The sequence below is a fragment of the Nicotiana sylvestris genome, chromosome 11 (assembly GCF_000393655.2).
Source record: "Nicotiana sylvestris chromosome 11, ASM39365v2, whole genome shotgun sequence".
In the NCBI taxonomy this organism is placed as follows: Eukaryota; Viridiplantae; Streptophyta; class Magnoliopsida; order Solanales; family Solanaceae; genus Nicotiana; species Nicotiana sylvestris.
The window spans coordinates 100075699-100095366 of NC_091067.1; the positions used below are offsets into that span (position 1 = coordinate 100075699).

Below are 19668 nucleotides of genomic sequence, written 5' to 3' on the forward strand. Positions count from 1 at the left end.
TAGTGGAGTCATTCCACCAATACCAGGGGACTTGTTAGGATGCATAGAGAAAATAGCTTCTTTTATTTCCTCATTAGTTACTTCACTAATCAAGCCCAAATTCATGTTTTCATCAATAGAAGTTGGAATAGACTGAAGAACATGAGATAAGGAGGAACGATTAGAAGTAGTAAATAGTTCCCTATAGAAATCCTCAATTTCCTTTAGCATACCGTTTTTGTCACAAATCCACTCTCCTCAATTCCTTTAATTAGATTCCTCCTTCTTCTCTGAAGAGTATACATATGAAAAAAAAGTATTTTTATCTCCTTCATTTAACCATTGAACTCTAGACTTTTACTTCCAATAAATTTCTTCCTCCTTATATGCTTTACCTAACTCATTTTTCAGCTTTGATATGACAGTTAGATTAGGTCCTTTTGGATTAAGTTGTGCAAACTTAAGAAGATTTTTCAGTTGCTTAATCTTTATCATAGAGTTTGTTGCGCCCTTCTTTCTCCATAAGATTAAAGAATTTCGACATTTTCTTATCTTTGAACACACTTTAGATTGACAATCCCAGAAGGATTAGTTACCCAAGATTGTTTAATTAATTCATTCATGAGCTTCAGAGTTTCCAACCCATCTTTTATCAAAATAAAATCTTTTTTTCCAGCAATCATTTAGTCCATTTGTGGAACAAAGAATTAATTCATGATCTGAAGCATTATTTTGAATATGAAGCACCATAGCATGATCATATTTTAATTTCCAATCATGAGATACCAAAACTCTATCTAACCATTCTTGAATAAGTCCTTCGTTAATTCTGTAAGAAGACCAAATCCAAGGTTTCCCTCTATAACCAAGGTCTACCGCTCCTAGCATATAAATAAAGTTATTAAAATCCTTAAAAGTCCAAGGAGCCCACATAGTTCCCCCAGATTTTTTTGAATTATCAATAATATCATTAAAATCCCCTAGCAACATCCAACGGTTTCCCCAAGATACTGATCTAGTAATAAGTTCAGCCCATTATTTCTTTCTAGTTTCTCTATCTGTGCTAGCATATATGAAAATACAACAAAAATTAATCTTCTTTTCATTATCATAAATGGAGAACTCAATAAAATAGGATGAAGAGTAAATTTTACTTATCTGAGTGTCTTCATGCCAGAGTAAGGCAAGTCCACCAGAGAGTCCAACAAGGTCCACAATTAGGAATTTTGCATCCCAATTTTTTGTCGTAGCCACTGAAGTCGTGATTGTTGGTTCTTCGTCTCACATAGAAGAATACAATCCGGGTAGTGGATATACATTTGCCTTTTCAATACGGGGAACTATCAAGGATCCCCCCAACCCTCGACAATTCCTCGCCAGCAACTTCATTTCATCAAGGGAGACCATTCCAGCCTGGCCTGCCCCACTACCTCTTTCTTTTGATGTTTTGCAATAGTTATTGGTGTAACTATCTCCTTAGCTTTTCGTTTTACCCCTATTATCCCAAATTCTTCCCTAATCGGAATATCAATTAGAATATTAGGCTCTTTTAAATTGACTGCTTCATTCCCAGAAGTAACATCACTCACATTTACTCCATTGTGTGCATCATCAGTAGCTTTATATTGGTTCTGTAACATCGTCATCTCAATACCATCCTACTTTTTGTCTTCTTGCCTAAACTCATGTATACAAACGTTCGCAACTAACCTTTCACCCGGTATAATCGCAACTTCATGACTGTTTCCTGCAATATCTCCTTGTCTTTTGAAAAGTGATTGTGAATATGAATAGACTGGAAGTTTAGTTTTTTGCAAAGTATTCGTATGGAGTTGGCCAGTATCTTTATTTTGTGAATCAACAAGTGGTAGACTATTATTAGAGATATGGATTGTTTCTTCCTCTAGAGAATGTACCCGGTGCACTTCCTCTTTGGCATTCAAATTATCATCGCCCTTTGCTTGCAAATCCAGAACTTCCTTCCCTTGTAATCCATTTTCCCCCACTTGGACATTCTCTTTCTCGATACCATCCTGCATATCCATCGAGTCTCCGTCGTCTTCCAGATGTTGCAAATCTTTCCTGGTTCTTGTAGCAATTTTCTCCTGAACTAATTTATAGTTACGATATCTCAACATTGTATTCCCTACTCTATCATTACTAAAATCTTGACGCTTTTGACTTTCCGAGAAAGATGCATTGTTCTCTGCTCGTAGTCATGTCCCGAACTGGTCGCTTCTAAGATTTCCTGATCGTACATCTTGTTCCCTATGTATACAGGTTTTATCATTATGTCCTAGCACACCACAATAGTAACAAACATAAGGTAGATTTTCATATCTCAATTCAACCCATATAGTTTTAGAGCCTAGCTTGATCCATTTCTCTCTAAGCAGTGGCTTAGTAATATTAATCTTGACTTTAAGCCCCATATACTGACCCTCTTTACTCCCATTTTCAGGTATGAGAATATCTAGGATTCCGCCTAACGCATGCCCTATTTTCCGACCAACATCCTTTGATATCCAGTGTAAAGGAATGTTCCAAACTTGAACCCACATATTACTCTCGTTAAAAATTGGAGAGTCACTCTCCAATCCTGGTTTCCAAGGATGAATGTTGAGAAGGTATCTATCATATAACCATGGAGTACCAAGTTTAACTTTATCTAAACCTGTCTTGTCTTTAAAGATGAACTGGAAAAAATTCCATGTGATTTCTTTAATTTGTAATTCTCTAGGGTTACCCCAAGCCAGAGTCATAGCATTCCTAATTCCATAAAAATTCACCTTTTTGTCAGAGATTACCTTACCAAGAAGACTTACTTCACATTCCTTCATGCTTGCCTAAATATCTGGAAACTCTATTGCCACAACCTCCTTTTCTTCCTCTGTTAAAATACATTTATGAAGGTGTTGTGTAATTTCTTCTGCTATCTTTGCACTGTAAATTCCTGATGCTAATGATGATATGAACTTTGTGATTTTGCTTCCCTTTTTGCCGTATCTACCAGACAATCTTTGATCTCTGTTGTTCTTTCTTTTTGTAATCTACTACCAGTTCCAGATGCCAAAATCAACGGCGACAGTCGCAAGCTTTAAGCCTATGAGCTTGCTTACAAGGAAAGTTGATGGAGATAAGTACCGGACCAGAAATGAGAAGGGGACTTGTCGGCGGCTCGAAAATCTAGAGAGAGAAAGAGAGAGAAAATTTAATGAGTGAACGGAGTGTTGCAAAATTGAGGAACAAAGAGGATGAAAGTAGCGATTTTGATAGAGTTATTTGTTGAAATCTGTTTGAGAGTATGATTAGGAGGTAAAAGTGAAGTAATTTTTTTGTAGATTTGATAAATTAGGGCAAGGAATAAAACCCCACACAGGGGAAAAAGCTCTCAGTTGTAGAGAGAGAAAACCCTCACGAAGAAGGAACCGCGGACCAAATTTTTATTTTTACAGTAACATTACTTTCAAATCTCGGTACAACTCATATTTTATCATTTAATCCGATACACATGCGAAGACATACACCATATATTCATTTGATTTATGTAAATACCAGGACTTAAATCAACTTCATTTGGCACTATCGTAGAACCCTATAAATTTCACTTCTGATATATTGATAGAAGTTGCATGAAATATGAAAGTAGTATCGTGGTTATTTTAGCATATTTACCCATGATGAGTCAAAATATTTGAATATTCAATTTCATTTTGGAGAAAGAATATTCTGTTTGAAATATTCGCAAACTTCTTTCATTTAAAACCACCTTTAAATAACATGTACGTGAAATTTTAATTGATTATATGGCTGAAAATTATTTCAAAGATAGAGTTGGTCCGAGAGTACGACCTCTAACTTCATAATAAGAGGTATTAATGATACGCAACAAATATTGTTTAGCTTTTTAGAGTTTTTAGTTTCTAATTAATATTTTAATCAAATTCTTCTTAACTATTTTTAAATATGTATTATATAAAATTAATACGCACATGTCCAGAAATCATACTTAGTATTTATACATTTGGATAAAAGATAGCTATGAATCTGGACCAAAGAAATTGGAGCTTTCACATCTCCCTTTCACTTGATGAGAAAAATACAAAAGTAGGATTGGCGTAGATTTAGGTCCACCCCACAGTGTACAGTGAAATGATCGTAATGAACAGACGAGACTTGACAAAATTTTTCGCTTTTTTCCGAAATCAGTGTTTGGTCATAAAATTTTCAATTTCCACTTAAAGATAAATTTTAGAATATTTCGAAAATTTTAAAAACTCCACAAAGTTATTTTTAAAATTTTCACTCAGATCTCTCACAAAACTTCAAAACAACTCAAAATTATATTAATGTCCCACAATTCTAATTTTCAAATACTATTTTCACTTAAAAAAAATCACTTTTTTAAAAAAAAAAATCACTTTTTTTTAAAAAAAAAATTCATAATTCTTATGTCCAAACGCCCACTGATAGTGCTCTCAGGACTCAAGAGAAACATATCTTACAAAATTAGAATCTCTCTGACCTTAATTAAAGTTTTGGATTCAAGTGGTGGAATAAAACTTCTCAACAGGGAGCACTTTATCCGCTAGGTAGACCTACCCTATGTGACTTTGAATTAGTCAGACCACACGAAGTTGTTTCTGATATTAACCGGAAGTTTGGACATAAAAATTGTGAAATTTCGGAAAAAAAAGTGAATTCTTTTTCAAGTGAAAATAGTATTTAAAAATTAAAATTGTGTTTCAATATAAATACAATTTGGAGCTATTTTTTAATTTTTGTGAGTGATTCGAAGTAAAAATTTTAAACAACTTTTTAAAGTTTTTTAAATTTCTGAAAATTTTCAAAATTCAACTGCAACTGAAATTTGAATTATCATGGCCAACATTTAATTCAAATTTATTAAAAAAAATTCGAAAAAAATTAAATTTTTTTATGGCCAAACATGCCCTAAATGCCTAAAGCAATAAAGAGAAGTCACGTGACTACTAGGAAGGATTAAAAACTATAACAAATTACTTAGTTCCACATATAATTTTTATAGCTTGTTGGCCAATCTTCTAAAATCAGCTTCTTATGTGCCCGTTTGAATTAGTTGATTGTAAATAGATGATAAACTTGAAGTGCTGAAAAGTATATTTAAATGTTAAAATTGATTTCTTTAAATAAGTATTTATGTGTTTGAATAAACATGTTGAAACTGATAATAAGCAGTTGATGTGTTTGGTAGAAAAGTACTGATATGCTATTCTTTTATTAAAATGACTAAAATACTCAAAAATAATTATAAAAGATTATAAATTAAAAACTTTCTTTATAAAGAAAATGATGAACAACGAATATGTAATGAAGAGAAAGTTAGGAATTTTATTTTGGAAAAATATTTTGTGAATTAAAAAATATTATTAAGGATAAATAGTAAAAATCTTGGTCAAACTAAAAATGCTTATAAGCTGAAAAATCATAAGTTGGGCGTGACCAACTTATGACATATGACTGATTTTAGCTTATAAGCACTTGGCTTAGAAGCACTTTGTGTATCTACCAAAATGTGCTTGTAAGCTAGTTTGATCGACTTATAAGCTAAGTCAAACACCCTCTATAAGAAGCGTCACGACCCAAATTTTCCTCCGTAGGATGTTGTGATGGCACCTAGTCTTAGGGACTAGGTAACCCTAGCATTTGATGGAATAATAATAACATTGAATATCATCTGACAAATGCAAAGTAGAAATCTCAATACAAGATTTACAAATCCCAAAACCGGTAGTACAAGTCATAACCTCTACTGAGTTTGCTAGAAAACTTCTAAATATAACTGTTTCAAAATAAAGATAAACATTGTAATTACAATATCAGAAGGTGACTCCAAAGCCTGCGAACGCAGTAGCAGGTTTACCTTGAGCCTCTACAGCAGATCTGTACAACTAGCTAGCAATCGGCTAACTTCGAATACCTGAATTTGCACAAAATTGTGCAGAATTGTAGTATGAGTATGCCACATTGGTACCCAGTAAGTATCAAGACTAACCTCAGCGGAGTAGTGACGATGGGCAGTCAGGATACCTACTGGACTAGATAACCTGGACAAGTGTAAGCGGAAAACTAACATAGTACTATATCTCTACAAAACTACGCATAATGACAATAATAGTGCAATGCGTGCAATAAGAAATTGAAGCAACAATTAGCAACAGAACACAACATATAATAACATAGAAGAGTAAGCTAAACACAGTTTAAATTCGGTGAAAACAAATAAAAGAAGGATAAGTGACAACTCGACAAGAATGGCCGCTTTCACACCAAGTTTATCCAATAATCTCCACGACATACGAAACTTCAAAATATTCACAATTCACAGGTAGAAATTAGTGAACCCTAAACACTTGGCATCTTGTGCCTTCGTTATAACTGGTAACTGCACGAACGACTCACGTGCCACTAGAATCATTCTCACATAGAAGGAAAGTAGACGAGGGTGTGTAGGAAGGATCAATAACATCAGGATCCATCTTCTTAGATCGATATGTGTAATTAACTGTGTGTATGCTTGTGCAAGTGGTCTAACAAAGTTTAGGCCAATTAGTAAGTGTAGAGAAAATGAACAACATGTAAGAATGTTTCCCACAATTTTGCACAAGGTAAAACACATACAGGTTAGGCATGCCACTACACAAATATCAACAACAACAATGCCTCCAGGCCATCACAAGTCATCGCAATCAATCCCGGACATGCCCACCTTGTCTCACCACGTGTGCAATAATAAAGTAAATGCCCTCCTTGTCTCGCTGCACGAGCATAATAGTATTCTCACCTTGTCTCACCACATGCGCAAACACATAGATATAGTCTGCCTTGTCACGCCGCATGTGGATAATCAATAGAAATAATAGCACTGCAGAAACCTCGTACAAATACCCGAACAAATTCTCCCAACAATATCATGTGCCAACAACATAATAACACAATAGAATGGCATTCACAACATGTTCTCATATTCCATAATATTTCCTCTAAACAGTTTTTTATATGGTAAAATCGGAGGGTCCAATTTTCCATCGTTATGACACCTCAAAGGCTCAAAATCACGGTCGAGTTTTATCCCTCGAGGGCCATCGACGCTCGAACTCAGGACAGTATGAGGCCGATGGTTACGGGAAAAAAATGGGGAGTTCCCAAGGCGTGAAGCTAGAGCCGACAAAATCTGTCAAGCTAGTCTGAGCTCGTATCGTGGCATTAGTTAGGTGTCCCATCTCCATATCTTTGTAATAAATGCACTTGTACTACGTTGGGATTCCCCCTCTTATATAAAGGGGATCCTTGTCATTTTGTAAATATATGTTGCTCCATACTAAATATACTAGAACATTCTCTCTGCTCTTTAATAGATTCCCTTGGTTTCGCTATCTTATTTATTGCTCATATTTATCGTGTTCTATTTATTGTTCATCATTTATTGCTTATTACTGGCCACAAAGAGCCACCTTTTATCTATTTATAACTGTTATTCACCATCAACCGCCTTCGATAGCTCCCAACCGAGCTTTAGACTCGACCCCGAGGCCTTCGAATAGACAAGCTTGAGGTCCCGATTGACAGTGATTCGGTTTGATTAACACCTTGTTCTTAAGCTCTTATTTCATTTCTAAGTCTTTCACATAGCATCAACTGCCTAACAACTAGCATAAAAATAGATCACGTATTTTTAGAACCACTAAATCAAATTTAATTGTTATTACATTTTGAGAACCACGGGAAAAATGGTGTAGATGTTCCAGGTGCTGGCGTACCACCGCAAAACCCTGAGAACGTGCTAGAACCAATCTCCGTGGACGCGGTCTCACGCGATGCTCCACATGTCGATGTAAGCTCCCACACTAACAGGAGCGCGTACCGAGGAGACCAACAAGAAGCCCATGAAACTCTGGCTAGGGAAGAACGGGAGGTTAGCCTTCACATTATTTTTGAAATGTTGAAGGCACAACAACTAGCGATTGCTCAGCTGCAAAGTCACCAGAAAACTCCCAGCACAGTAGCGCTGGGGACGGCTCCCCGGGCTGAGCAGGTACCGGAGAGGTCAAGCAACAATGGGTCGGTAGCTGACCCCGCCATTGTAAAGACGCTCGAAGACCTCACAAAGAGGATCGAATCGGGCGAGAAGAAGATAGAAGCCAATGACAAAAAGGTCGAGACCTACAACTCCAGGGTCGACCAAATTCCGGGCGCACCCCCGATCCTGAAAGGTGTGATTCGAAGAAGTTCATAAAAAGGCTGCTCCCAGAGGAAGCGGCTCCAAAACCTTATTCCAAAGAAGTTCAGAATGCCAGACCTTCCAAAATTCAACGAGACCTCAGACCCTAATGAGCATGTTATGCTTACACTTGCGTAGTGAAAGGCAACGACATAAAGGATGACGAGATCAAGTCTGTCTTACTAAAGAAGTTCGGGGAAACACTCTTGAAGGAGGCCATGATGTGGTATCACAACCTAGCTCCTAACTCTATAGATTTCATTTGCCATACTGGCAGATTCTTTCATAAAGGCACATGTTGGTGCCATCAAGGTAGCAACCAGGAAATCCGGCGTCTTCAAGATTAAACAGAGGGAGAATGAGATGTTGCGAGAGTTCGTATCTCACTTTCAAATGGAACGAATAGAACTACCACCAGTCTTCGATGACTGGGCAGTGCAGGCCTTCACTCAAGGTCTGAATGAGCGAAGCTCAGTGTTTTCGAAGCAACTAAAACAGAACCTGGTCGAATATTCCCTTGTGACCTGGTCGGACGTTCACAATTGATATCAATCAAAAATCAAGGCCGAGGACGACCAACCAGGAGCCCCCTTGGGCTTGGTATACCCAAGCAGGCTTTTGGCGAAGGAGCCAAAACCGAATAAGGAAAGGTACCAGCCATACATCGGCGACAGGAGAAATGCCACGAGGCGTAACATACCTTGCAATGACCGAAGGATGGACCAAGGTCAAAACCCTTGGGGATTCGTCAATAGAGCCGGATTCGACAGGAACACGGGGCCAACGGAGGCACCTCGCTTGTTGGAGTGCAACTTCAACGTAGATGTATCAGACATACTATTCGCCATTAGTAAAATAAGAGACACCAGGTGGCCCAGGCCTATGCAATCAGATCCTTCGCAAAGAAATCATAACTTAGTTTGTGAGTTTCACAACACGCATGGCCACAGGACCCAGGATTGCCACAAGCTCCAAGAAGAAGTGTCCAGACTACTTAGTAAAGGGCACCTTTGAGAATTCCTCAGCGATCGGGCCAAAAACCAGTTCCGAGGAAGAGAAACGGCCAAGAAGAATGAATGAATGAGCCACAACATGTCATCCACATGATCTTGGGAGGCATCGTTGCCCCCACAAGATCCCATGATGAGAAGAATAAAAATATCCGTCACCACAGAAAAGCGAACTCAGGATTACATACCCAAGGATGCCCTCACATTCAGCGACGAGGACATCGAGACCTTGTCTCAGCCCCACAATGACGCACTGGTAATCTCTTTTCTTGTAAATATATTTCAGATTAAACATGTACTTGTGGATCCAAGCAGCTCGGCCAACATTATCAGGCCAAGGGTGGTAGAGCAGCTCAGACTGCTTGACCAAATCATACTCGCCTCTCGAGTCCTCAACGGATTCAACATGGCGAGCGAAACAACAAAAGGGGAAATTACCCTTCTAGTCAACGTGGCCGGCACAATCCAAAATGTTAAATTCCATGTCATCGAGGGGGATATGAGGTACAACGCCTTGCTCGGAAGGCCATGGATACACTGCATGAGAGCAGTACCATCCACCCTCCATTAAATGATGAAATTCCCCACAAAGGATGGGATTAAGATCGTCTACGGGGAACAACATGCGGCAAAAGAAATGTTCACGGTACACGATGTGGCCCCGGCACTGGTACCTCCACCTTCGAAGGAGCCAAAGGATAAGCAAATAGTAAAATAGCAATAACAAACTACACTCCCGGCTATCCCCGACTAAGCAAAGCGGGGAACCCTATCACGTCCTCATCACAGGCGACTGAAATGTATCGGGGCTAGAAACATCGCCGGCACACTCTACGCTAAGGTATGATTGTATTCTCTCTTTCAATAATATTTTACGCTGATCTGAATGCAGGTATCCGATCGGAACGGCTAAAGCACTCTCCAGCTCAAAGACCTTAAGGTTTTAAATCATCTGTTGCACTCTTTTCCTTAGATCGAGTTTTTATCACGAGAAGGGTTTTACCGGCAAGGTTTTTAATGACGCAACACCTACATGCTACCTAAGGAAGATCTAACAAGTATTCAAGGCTTCTTTTGCAACCAACCTCAAATACTAGGGGCCATCCCCCCCGGAAGGTCACCTACTCGGAGAAGCCAAGATACGCCAAATGGGGGCTCAATAGGAAAGTAATATATAGGGCCAAATGGTCGAACGAACCGTGTTCTCATAGACTAACCGAGCCCGCGATAGCAAAAATATGTATACTTGTACCAAGCAATCAAAGAATACTTCCCAAAAGCATTTTTGCACTTCAAGGAAGCTCAACATTTTTGCAAAAAATGGCCCAAAAGCCGAAAGGCGCCCCGAACACTCGGGTACTGGCGTCATCAACCTAAAACAATGCAACCCCCGGGTCGGAGCTCCTAACTCATAAGCCTTCAATGACGCAAAATCAAGATCATAAAGTGGCTCCAGAGCCAAAAACGTCCCGAACACTCGGGGACTGGTGTCAAAACTCAAAAGTTACACGACCTCCGGGTCAGAAACTCCATCATAAGACCTCGATGAGGCAATACCAAGTTCACAATCAATGGATCCTGAGCCAAGCAACCCTCGGCCACTTGGGGACTGCCGTCAATCACCATCTCCATCGACTTATCAAAACCCGAGGCCATAAGACCAAATGCAAGAAGCCTCAGTCTCGTAAGACCTGCATAAGGCAACAACAATATTTGTAAGACCTCAAGCAAGGCATGAACCATACTTGTACCAAGTATCCAAAACTGTAAGACCTCAAAAGCATGTAAAACTTGTATGACCTTACTAAAGGCATAAATCCGATCTCAAAGTTTCGGCTATATATTAAACTTGTAAAACCCTTAAAAAGGCATACCCTTGATATAGGCACCAAAACTACTTCACTCGAGACTTAAAGTCTCCAGCCAAACACAAATGACTCTGGTCACAAGGCTGTACCAGCCAAACTTACGCGACTCGGGGACGCCCGACCGTCGCTACAAATCACATGCCTTCAATTACTTCGAATATACTTCGGAAAGAACCGGTTAAACAGGCTACCCTCGATATAGGCAAAAGAGCTTCGACCATGTCAGCTCCTAAACACTGCTTCGAGATACTCAGCCTCCGAGCCAAACCTCCCGAAGTGCTCGATCATCGCCATATAACGACTCACAATCAAGGTTTTTTATTAAACCATCGAAGAGTCAAGCAAACACTATTTCAAAAAATCCTTATCGAGGGAAAAATAAAGCCTATATAAAAGGTCACATCGACCCAAGGTGTAAGAGCCACTGTCTCCAGCCCACATATATAAAAGGTCGTACCGACCCAACGCGTAAGAGCCTAAGGGCCAGTTTGCAATTCAAAAACTTGAGGGTCGAATGAGCTCGAGTCGTAACCCGATTTAGAGACTGAACCCAAACCAGTTAACTAAATATGCCTAAGGGAAAAAGCGTAAGAGCCATTGTCGCCAGCCCACATACACTAAAAGGTCGCATCGACCAAAAGCGTAAGAGCCATTTTCACCAGCTCACATATACTAAAAGGTCGCATCGACCAAAAGCGTTAGAGCCATTGTCGCCAGCCCACACACACTAAAAGGTCGCATTGACCAAAAACGTAAGAGCCATTGTCGCCAGCCCACATATACTAAAAGATCGCATAGACCAAAAGCGTAAGAGCCAGTGTCGCCAGCCTAAAATTCGATAACTTGAGGGTCAAATAAGCTTGAGTCAATGCCCGACTCGGGGACTAAGCCCAAAAGAGTTGGCCTAAATATGCCTAAGAGAAAAAGCGCGTAAGAGCCAACAGGCCAGCCCAACGAGCCTCAAGGCCATACCGTGAATCTAAGGGTTCCTCTCAAATCGAAGACCAGTTCATCTGGCTAAAATCAAGACAAAAAAAATATAGAAGAAACAAAACCACAAGGTTTCCTCCTTATACATACATGCGAAAATATACAAGCTCCATTTACAACATACTTCGAAAGTACTATGTACAGAATCAGAAAGCAAAATCTACATCCCTTTGGGGGCTATGGCTCGTCGGCCTCATCTTCGCTATCCTCGGCATTGGACAGAAGCAACTGAGCACCACGCTCATCCGCCCTTGCCAGCGTCAACTCTTCCGAGAGATCGAATCCCCTAGCACGGATCTCCCCGAGGGTTTTCCTCCGAGACTTACACCGAGCATATTCTTTGCTCCTATCTTCACGGCCAAGGATCTTTCTCATCTTAGCTTGAGCATCGGCAGCATCCTTCAAATAGACTGCCACTTTCTGGTCAGCCTTAGTTCGGCTCATTACAGCTTCAACTTGGGCATCCGCAACCTCAGACTTTATCTTCGATAGCTTAGTCTCGAGCTTCATAATCATATCTGTTCGAACTAAGATATTATCACAAGCTAAGCAAAGTCTAACCTGAAGGGCAAAAGTCTTAGCTATAGCATCCTTCTCCGTCGAAGCCTGAGCGTCTACCTGGGCCTTGAACTCATCATACTTGCGCTTGGCTCGGCCAACCTCGTCTTGAAGGCGCTCCAAGCCCTCTGCCTTTTTCTACAACTAAAATAAACAAAGTGTTAGCCTCAGGAGCTAGAAGGAGGAACGCACGCTCGCTCGAAACAAAAACTACCTGCTCCTTCAAGTAGCTCTCATAATTCGATCTCCGATTCGCCTTATATCGTAAGCGTGCCAACTTGACTTCCCTTTTCTCACAAAGGAGACTAAGGGATTTCTCCTTATCCAGAGCTTTTCGTAGCCTGGCCTCGCGGTGGAGTAGCTCGGACTTAAGCTTGTCAAACGCCTGCGAAATAAAACTTAATAAGGAAGAGAAGGCCCGAAATTCGAAATGCCTGTGCCAAAAATCACCACAGAGTGAAGACATTGGGCTTCCTCGAAGGTCGAGCGCATATCTGCTTACCTAGTTCCCTCAGCTCCGAAAGAATTGACCTCGGTCGAGGCACGGTCACTTGGAGCATATGACCCTGGATATCGAGTATCCCTCGAAGTACCTCCAATAGAAAAAGAAGGCGATAGCGGAGGATAAACCACCTCTTCAATACCAGAAATCACGAGTACGGCAGGCTTACACACTTCTATTCCGGGCCCCCGGCCCAGGTTTTCCTTGCCCCGACCGCCATCGCCCTGCAAAGGTATCTATTGCTTATTGTTATCATTCTTTAGCCTAGAAGTTAGCGATCCTTCTTCCCCCCAAGGGGACACAGCCTCGCCTCGGAAGGCTTCCATATGCCTACAATAACAGGGTTAGCACGTAGAAAGAGAAAGTGCTTTTTCAACTAAAAGAAGGGAACAGATCGCACGGTATATACCGTGATATTTTGCCTCCCACCTATCCTTAAATAAAGCTCGCCACTTACGCTCGTTGTAAGTCGAGTGGGTTGCCAACTTCCGAACCCAATCCGATAGATCGGGAACCTCGCCCGGCATCCACGAAATCGTTGTCGAAAAAATAAAAGAAGGCACATTTACGGAACACCCCTTTTCCAAAATTGAAGAACTATAAAGGCACGAGTGTACCACTTACGTGTATAATTCCATTCCTCAGGGAATGGCATAAACTCCACGGGGATAATATCTGGAGTTCGTACTCGGATGAATCGACTCATCCACTCCTGACCCCTGTCTTCTTCATCATCCACAATGAAAGGTGTGGCCGATCGGCATCGTAAGGTTAGCATACCTCGATGATGAAAGGGCCGGTATAGTCTGATAAGATGGCTAAGCGTAAATTCAAACCCTGCCTTCTCCGCAAAGAACCTTACCATCAACATTATCTGCCAAAATAACGGGTGAATCTGGGCCAAGTTAACCTGATACTTTCGACAAAAGTCAAGCACAATCCTATCAAGGGGGCCCAGCGTAAAGGGATACATGAACACATTCAGAAACCCCTCGGCACGGTCCGTAACACTCTCATCCGGGGAAGGTACCTGCAGTACTACCTTTTCCCTCCATCCACAGTCTTTCCTCACCGACCCAAGGTGTCTATCTCCTATTAATGAAGTATACTTCAAGATATGCTCCTGTGATCTTGAGAATCTGGGCATTTTCTGACGAAAAGTCCCCTCTCAAAGGAAAATGCCCCGAGCCAACAAGGCGAGTACCGGAGGTGAAACCCTCTCCTCCCTATCAAATAGGTCCTGATGTAGCAGTCATGATTACAGCAAAATCAGAGAACTGGGGCGGAAATTTAGGCTAGAGCGTCAATGTTGAAATAATGAAAAGCCTAACGTAGGAAAAAAGGGTAACTTCTCAGAATGGTGGAATCTCCAAAAGGGCAGAAGCAGCCCTATATAGGGAAAAAGCGGCAATGATCCACCTGCCCTAGAGGCCTATTAAAATGTTGGCCGAAACCACTTTGGTAAGATATGCCGGCGGAGACGCCTTGGTCACTTTACAACCATGTCGCCTATTTGACAAGCGCCATGTGATGTTTCGTGGTCGGAGACCCCTGCACCAAACCAGTTCCGAGGTGGTACCCGACCTCGAGGACATCCATCAAAAGAAGTAAGGCTCCAAGGAGCCATTAATATCACTACCAGTCCCGAGGTGGTACACGACCTCGAGGACCTCCACAAAAAAGAAGTTAGGCACCAAGGAGACATTAATATCACTACCAGTCCCGAGGTGGTATCCGACCTCGAGGACCTCCATAAAAAGTAAGAAAGGCTCCAAGAGGCCATTAATACCACTACCAGTCCTGTGGTGGTACCCGACCTCGATGACCTCCATCAAAAAGAAGTTAGGCTCCAGGAAGCCTTTGGCATCATCACCAGTCCTGAGATGGTACCCAATCCTGGGACCCCCACCAAAAAGAAGAAAGGCTCCAAGAATCCATTAATATCACTATAAGTCCCGAGATGGTACCTGATCTCGAGGACCTCCATCAAAAAGAATTTAGGCTCTAAGAAGCCTCTAACATCATCGCCAGACCCGAAATGGTACCGATCTCGGGGATCTCTCCAAGGGGCCATCGACGTCATTACAAGACTCGAGATGGTGCCCGATTTCGAAGGCTCCTCTCACGGAGAAAAATAAGCACTTAAAACTTTGTTCATATGGGCTTGGCCTCGGGATACCATCTAAACCCTGGCAGTCCCTCATCCGGGATCTACCTACAATGTATATGCACTAAGTTCAAGACAAGTTTCCAGATTGCCCGAGTTAACCCTCACTCGGGGACTGCTCTCTAAAGCCTAAAGGCAGTCTCCATTCTCGAGCTTCCGAGCGAATCCCCCCTTGAAGATTATCACCGGGTCTAAAGGCTAAATCTTGATTTTGGGGTCCGAAGTCCTACTCTCATTAAACTCGAAGTCAGGATCCCGATGACCCAAGTTTATCAGTCCAACCCGTGCTCGACATTTTCCACAAGCATAGATAAAGGTAAAATAGTATGCGTCAGAGAAAAATTAAAGAAACATTTTTCATTCATAAACATTCGATTACAAAAGCTCACGAGGGGTCCTTACATATGATTACAAAAGCCCACAAGGGGTCCTTACACAGAAACAAAGAAGCAAAAAAGGTACATATGAAAGAAAAGCCTAGAGTCTAATCTCTGCTCGAGGGTTCATCCTCAGCGGAAATATCTTCGAGCGCCATCCCCTCAGGTATGCTTTCTCGGTGACAATGTCTTCCGCCGCCACCTCCTCGGGGATCTCATCTCGATCCTCCAAAATGGTATATCCAAGGGAGAAGAAGAAGAAGATGAAATGGGAGAAAGGCTGATTGAAGAACAATTGAATAAGGAATTGGTTCCAGAAAGCCCCCATTTATAGAGAAAGGGCAGAGTAGCCGGCGGGAACAATCAATACTCTTTTGAAAAACGCAACCGGCGGCGCCATAAATGTCCTTGAAAGACATATCGGCGGACGTAATTAATGCATTTTGGGAACTGAATCGGCGGCGATATTATCGCCTAGAAAGACGAGAATCGACTGTGCATTGAAAGGCACTGAAAAGACAAGTCAGCGGGATGCCTCGGTTGCCATAAAAGCCTATGTCATGAGTATGACATCATCAGTATAACATTATCATGGGAAATTCAGAAATATGGTTATCAAGGTCATTTCTTATCGTTCTACTCTAAGAAACACGGGGACTATCTGTATATGGTAAAATCGGAGGGTCCAATTTTCCATCGTTATGACGCCTTGAAGGCTCAAAATCACGGTCGAGTTTTATCCCTCGAGGGCCATCGACGCTCGACCTCAAGACAGTATGAGGCCGATGGTTATGGGAAGAAAATGGGGAGTTCCCAAGGCATGAAGCTAGAGCCGACAAAATCTGTCAGGCTAGTCTGAGCCTGTATCGTGGCATTAGTTAGGTGTCCCATCTCCATATCTTTGTAATAAATTTACTTGTACTATGTTGGGATTCCCTCTCTTATATAAAGGGGATCCTTGTCATTTTGTAAACATCTGTTGCTCCATACTAAATATACTAGAACATTCTCTCTGCTCTTTAACACATTCCCTCGGTTTGGCTATCTTATTTATTGCTCATATTTATTGTGTTCTATTTATTATTCATCATTTATTGCTTATTACTGGCCATAAAGAGCCACCTTTGATCTATTTATAACTATTATTCACCATTGACCGCCTTCGATAGCTCCCAACCAGCTTTAGACTCGACCCCGAGGCCCTCGAATAGGCAAGCTTGAGGCCCCGATTGACAGCGATTCGGTTTTATTAACACCTCATATTAAGCTCTTATTTCGCTTTTAAGTCTTTCACATAGCATCAACTGCCTAACAACTACCATAAAAATAGATTACGTTTTTTAGAACCACTAAATCAAATTTAATTGTTATTACCATTTTCATGGTAAACAAGTTTCAATACCACAACCACGCATAGCCCTCGGCTCAACAAACTGAGTACCACAACAACAGCCACAACAATACAGGGGAATACAACAAGTAAATCAACTCATGAGCTTTCGAACACAAAGAAATAGTAGAACGAGCTCACAAAGAATAGACACAATAGAGAATACTAGTCACAACAAGGGAGAAAACATGAGTCAATAATTCCAAATAAGGATGAGGCAACTATGATAAATGACAACTAACTTTATTTAGGGTGGAGCAATCACGAAAGAGATATAACAATTGCAATTAAGGATAAGCAACGAAAAAAAGATGGTGATGACCTCAATTAAGAATGGACAATTACAGAAGAGATAATAATATCAATTAAGGATAAGCAATTAGGAAAAAGTTAGCATGACAATCGAAGAGGCAACAACTTCAGTTAAGGTACACAAGAGTCAAATAGGCAATACGAGTGAAACATGAGGCAATTAATCCCAATTTAAGATACATAGGAGTGAAATTAATAAAATGAGGAATTTAGCATAATAAAGCAACTTCATATCTAATGAACATAAGAACCTAAGAACCCAAAAAGGTTAACTTTCCACAGATAAACCCGAGCACGTACTCGTCACCTCGCGTACACGGACTTCACATGACATAATTGGCATAAAAGAGTCAAATCCTAAGGGGTAGTTCCTCCACACGAAGTTAGGCAAAATACTTACCTCAAAGAAGATAGACTGTTACTAAAAGATGAACTTCTCGAGTGAAATAACCTCAGGACAACTCAAATCTAGCCAAAATAAATTCAAAGCATAAATAAAACTCAAAAGAAACTATTCCGGATAATACAACTTCAATCTTTATCAAAAACTAAAATTCAACCCAAAAGTCGACCCCTGGGCCCGCACCTCAAAATCCGACAAAAATTACAAAACCCGAACACCCATTCCGATACGAGTTCTACCATACCAAAATTATCAATTTTCGATACTAATTCGTCCCTCAAATCATCATTTTATATTTTGAAAGTTTTCTTCAAAAATCCTCATTTTCCTCAACTCAAAACACTAATTTAATGATAAAATAAAGATAGAATCATGGAATATGATAGGTTACAAGTACTTTGGTTATAAGTACTTTACTTTATGTTTTGATGATCTAACAAACTTACTATCCAGAACCAGATAAGGAACCTGTTACACATTTACAAGACCTCAAGATTATAAGGTTCCGGGTTGGGATTAAGCGTGGAATATGATTCAACCCTTCAGAAGTGGAAGGAACAACTGAGGGACTAGGTCCTTACCAGTTCCCGATGAGACTGTACGAAGTCAACTTTCCAGCTGGAAAGTTGCTGCCTGCACATGCTATAGTGCAGGAACAATGCTGCAATCAACTCTCCAGGGAAGACTTTTTACCTACCATGCTTACATCATTGTAAGTGATGTCACACATGTATATATGCATTCAAGGGAGGTAAAATAAAACACTTGAACATATGAGAAGCTCATTCACGTATCTATTCACGTAGGTTGTGGTTTTCAATCCCGTTGAGTTGGGAATCTTTCACGTAAAATTTCTCATGCCATTTAATTACTGCTATGTGTGTGTGTACTGTTGGTCCTGATAGAGAATCTGGTTCTCTATAGAGTTTGGTGGACCCTTATATTCTATCAATTGGTATTAGAGCAGGTTCTTTCTATCAGGTTAACACCTAGAAAGGATCCTCATGGCTACTCCTCCAAACTTCGAAGAAGGCCAGTCTACTTACAGACCACCTAAGTTAAATGAAAGTATTATGGATGTTGGAAAACCAGAATGCATGACTTCATCATGGCTGAAGATTTTGAGCTATGAGATGTCATATGTGATGGACCGTTTGTTCCTACCAAAAACCTTGGTGACCCACAAGTAGTCATTCCCAAGACAAGGAAAGAATTCAATGATGCAGACAGAAATGCCATAGAGAAGAACTTTCGTGCTAAGAAAATTCTGGTGTGTGGTATTAGACCTGATGAATACAATAGGATATCATCATGTCAATTAGCCAAAGAAATCTGGGAAGCCCTTCAGACAGCTCACGAAGGAACAACACAGGTCAAACAATCCAAAATCGACATGCTCACAACTGAATGTGAGCTCTTTAGGATGCAAGACGATGAATCTGTCTAAGAAATGCATACCCGGTTCACCTTCATCATTAATGAGCTTTACTCCCTTGGTGAAACTATTCCAAGAAACAAGCAGGTAAGAAAGATCCTAAGCTACCCAGTTCTTGGGAAAGCAAAGTGAACGCCATTACAGAGGCGAAGGACTTGTAGGAGCTAACTATTGATGAGCTTGTTGGCAATCTAAAAACATATGAAATGAAGAAGAAGAAAGACAGTGAAAGAAGAGCCCAAGAAGGAGAAGAACCTGGTCCTCAAGACAGAAAACAATGACTCAAGTGGTGAAGATGGTGATATGGCATACCTAACAAGAAGATTCCAGAAGATAGTTCGCATGAATAGAGGCATTCCAAAAAGGGGAAGTGCTAGCAAGCCAAAGAATTATGACCTTTGTCATAAATGTGGCAAG

At 40.7% G+C, this 19668-nt stretch overlaps 2 protein-coding genes across 2 annotated transcripts; one reads left to right on the forward strand and one right to left on the reverse strand.

Annotated features, from left to right (window-relative positions):
- Positions 1-2195: 2195 nt before the first annotated feature.
- Positions 2196-2819, reverse strand: LOC104248381 (uncharacterized protein At4g02000-like). Its single transcript, XM_009804633.1, has one exon. The coding sequence runs from the start codon at positions 2817-2819 to the stop codon at positions 2196-2198; it is 624 nt and encodes a 207-aa protein (XP_009802935.1).
- Positions 2820-18820: 16001 nt separating this feature from the next.
- Positions 18821-19263, forward strand: LOC138881395 (uncharacterized). The gene is made up of 2 exons (XM_070161617.1): positions 18821-18968; positions 19043-19263. Exons 1-2 carry the CDS (start codon positions 18821-18823, stop codon positions 19261-19263), a joined length of 369 nt encoding a protein of 122 aa, XP_070017718.1.
- Positions 19264-19668: the final 405 nt, after the last annotated feature.

Coding starts and splice junctions, on each gene's coding strand:
- LOC104248381 (XM_009804633.1), bottom strand. CDS start 2,819: ATGAAGGAATGTGAAGTAAGTCTTCTTGGTAAGGTAATCTCTGACAAA.
- LOC138881395 (XM_070161617.1), top strand. CDS start 18,821: ATGGCTACTCCTCCAAACTTCGAAGAAGGCCAGTCTACTTACAGACCA. Junction 18,969..19,042: donor GATGTCATATGTGATGGACC/GTTTGTTCCTAC, acceptor TCAATGATGCAG/ACAGAAATGCCATAGAGAAG.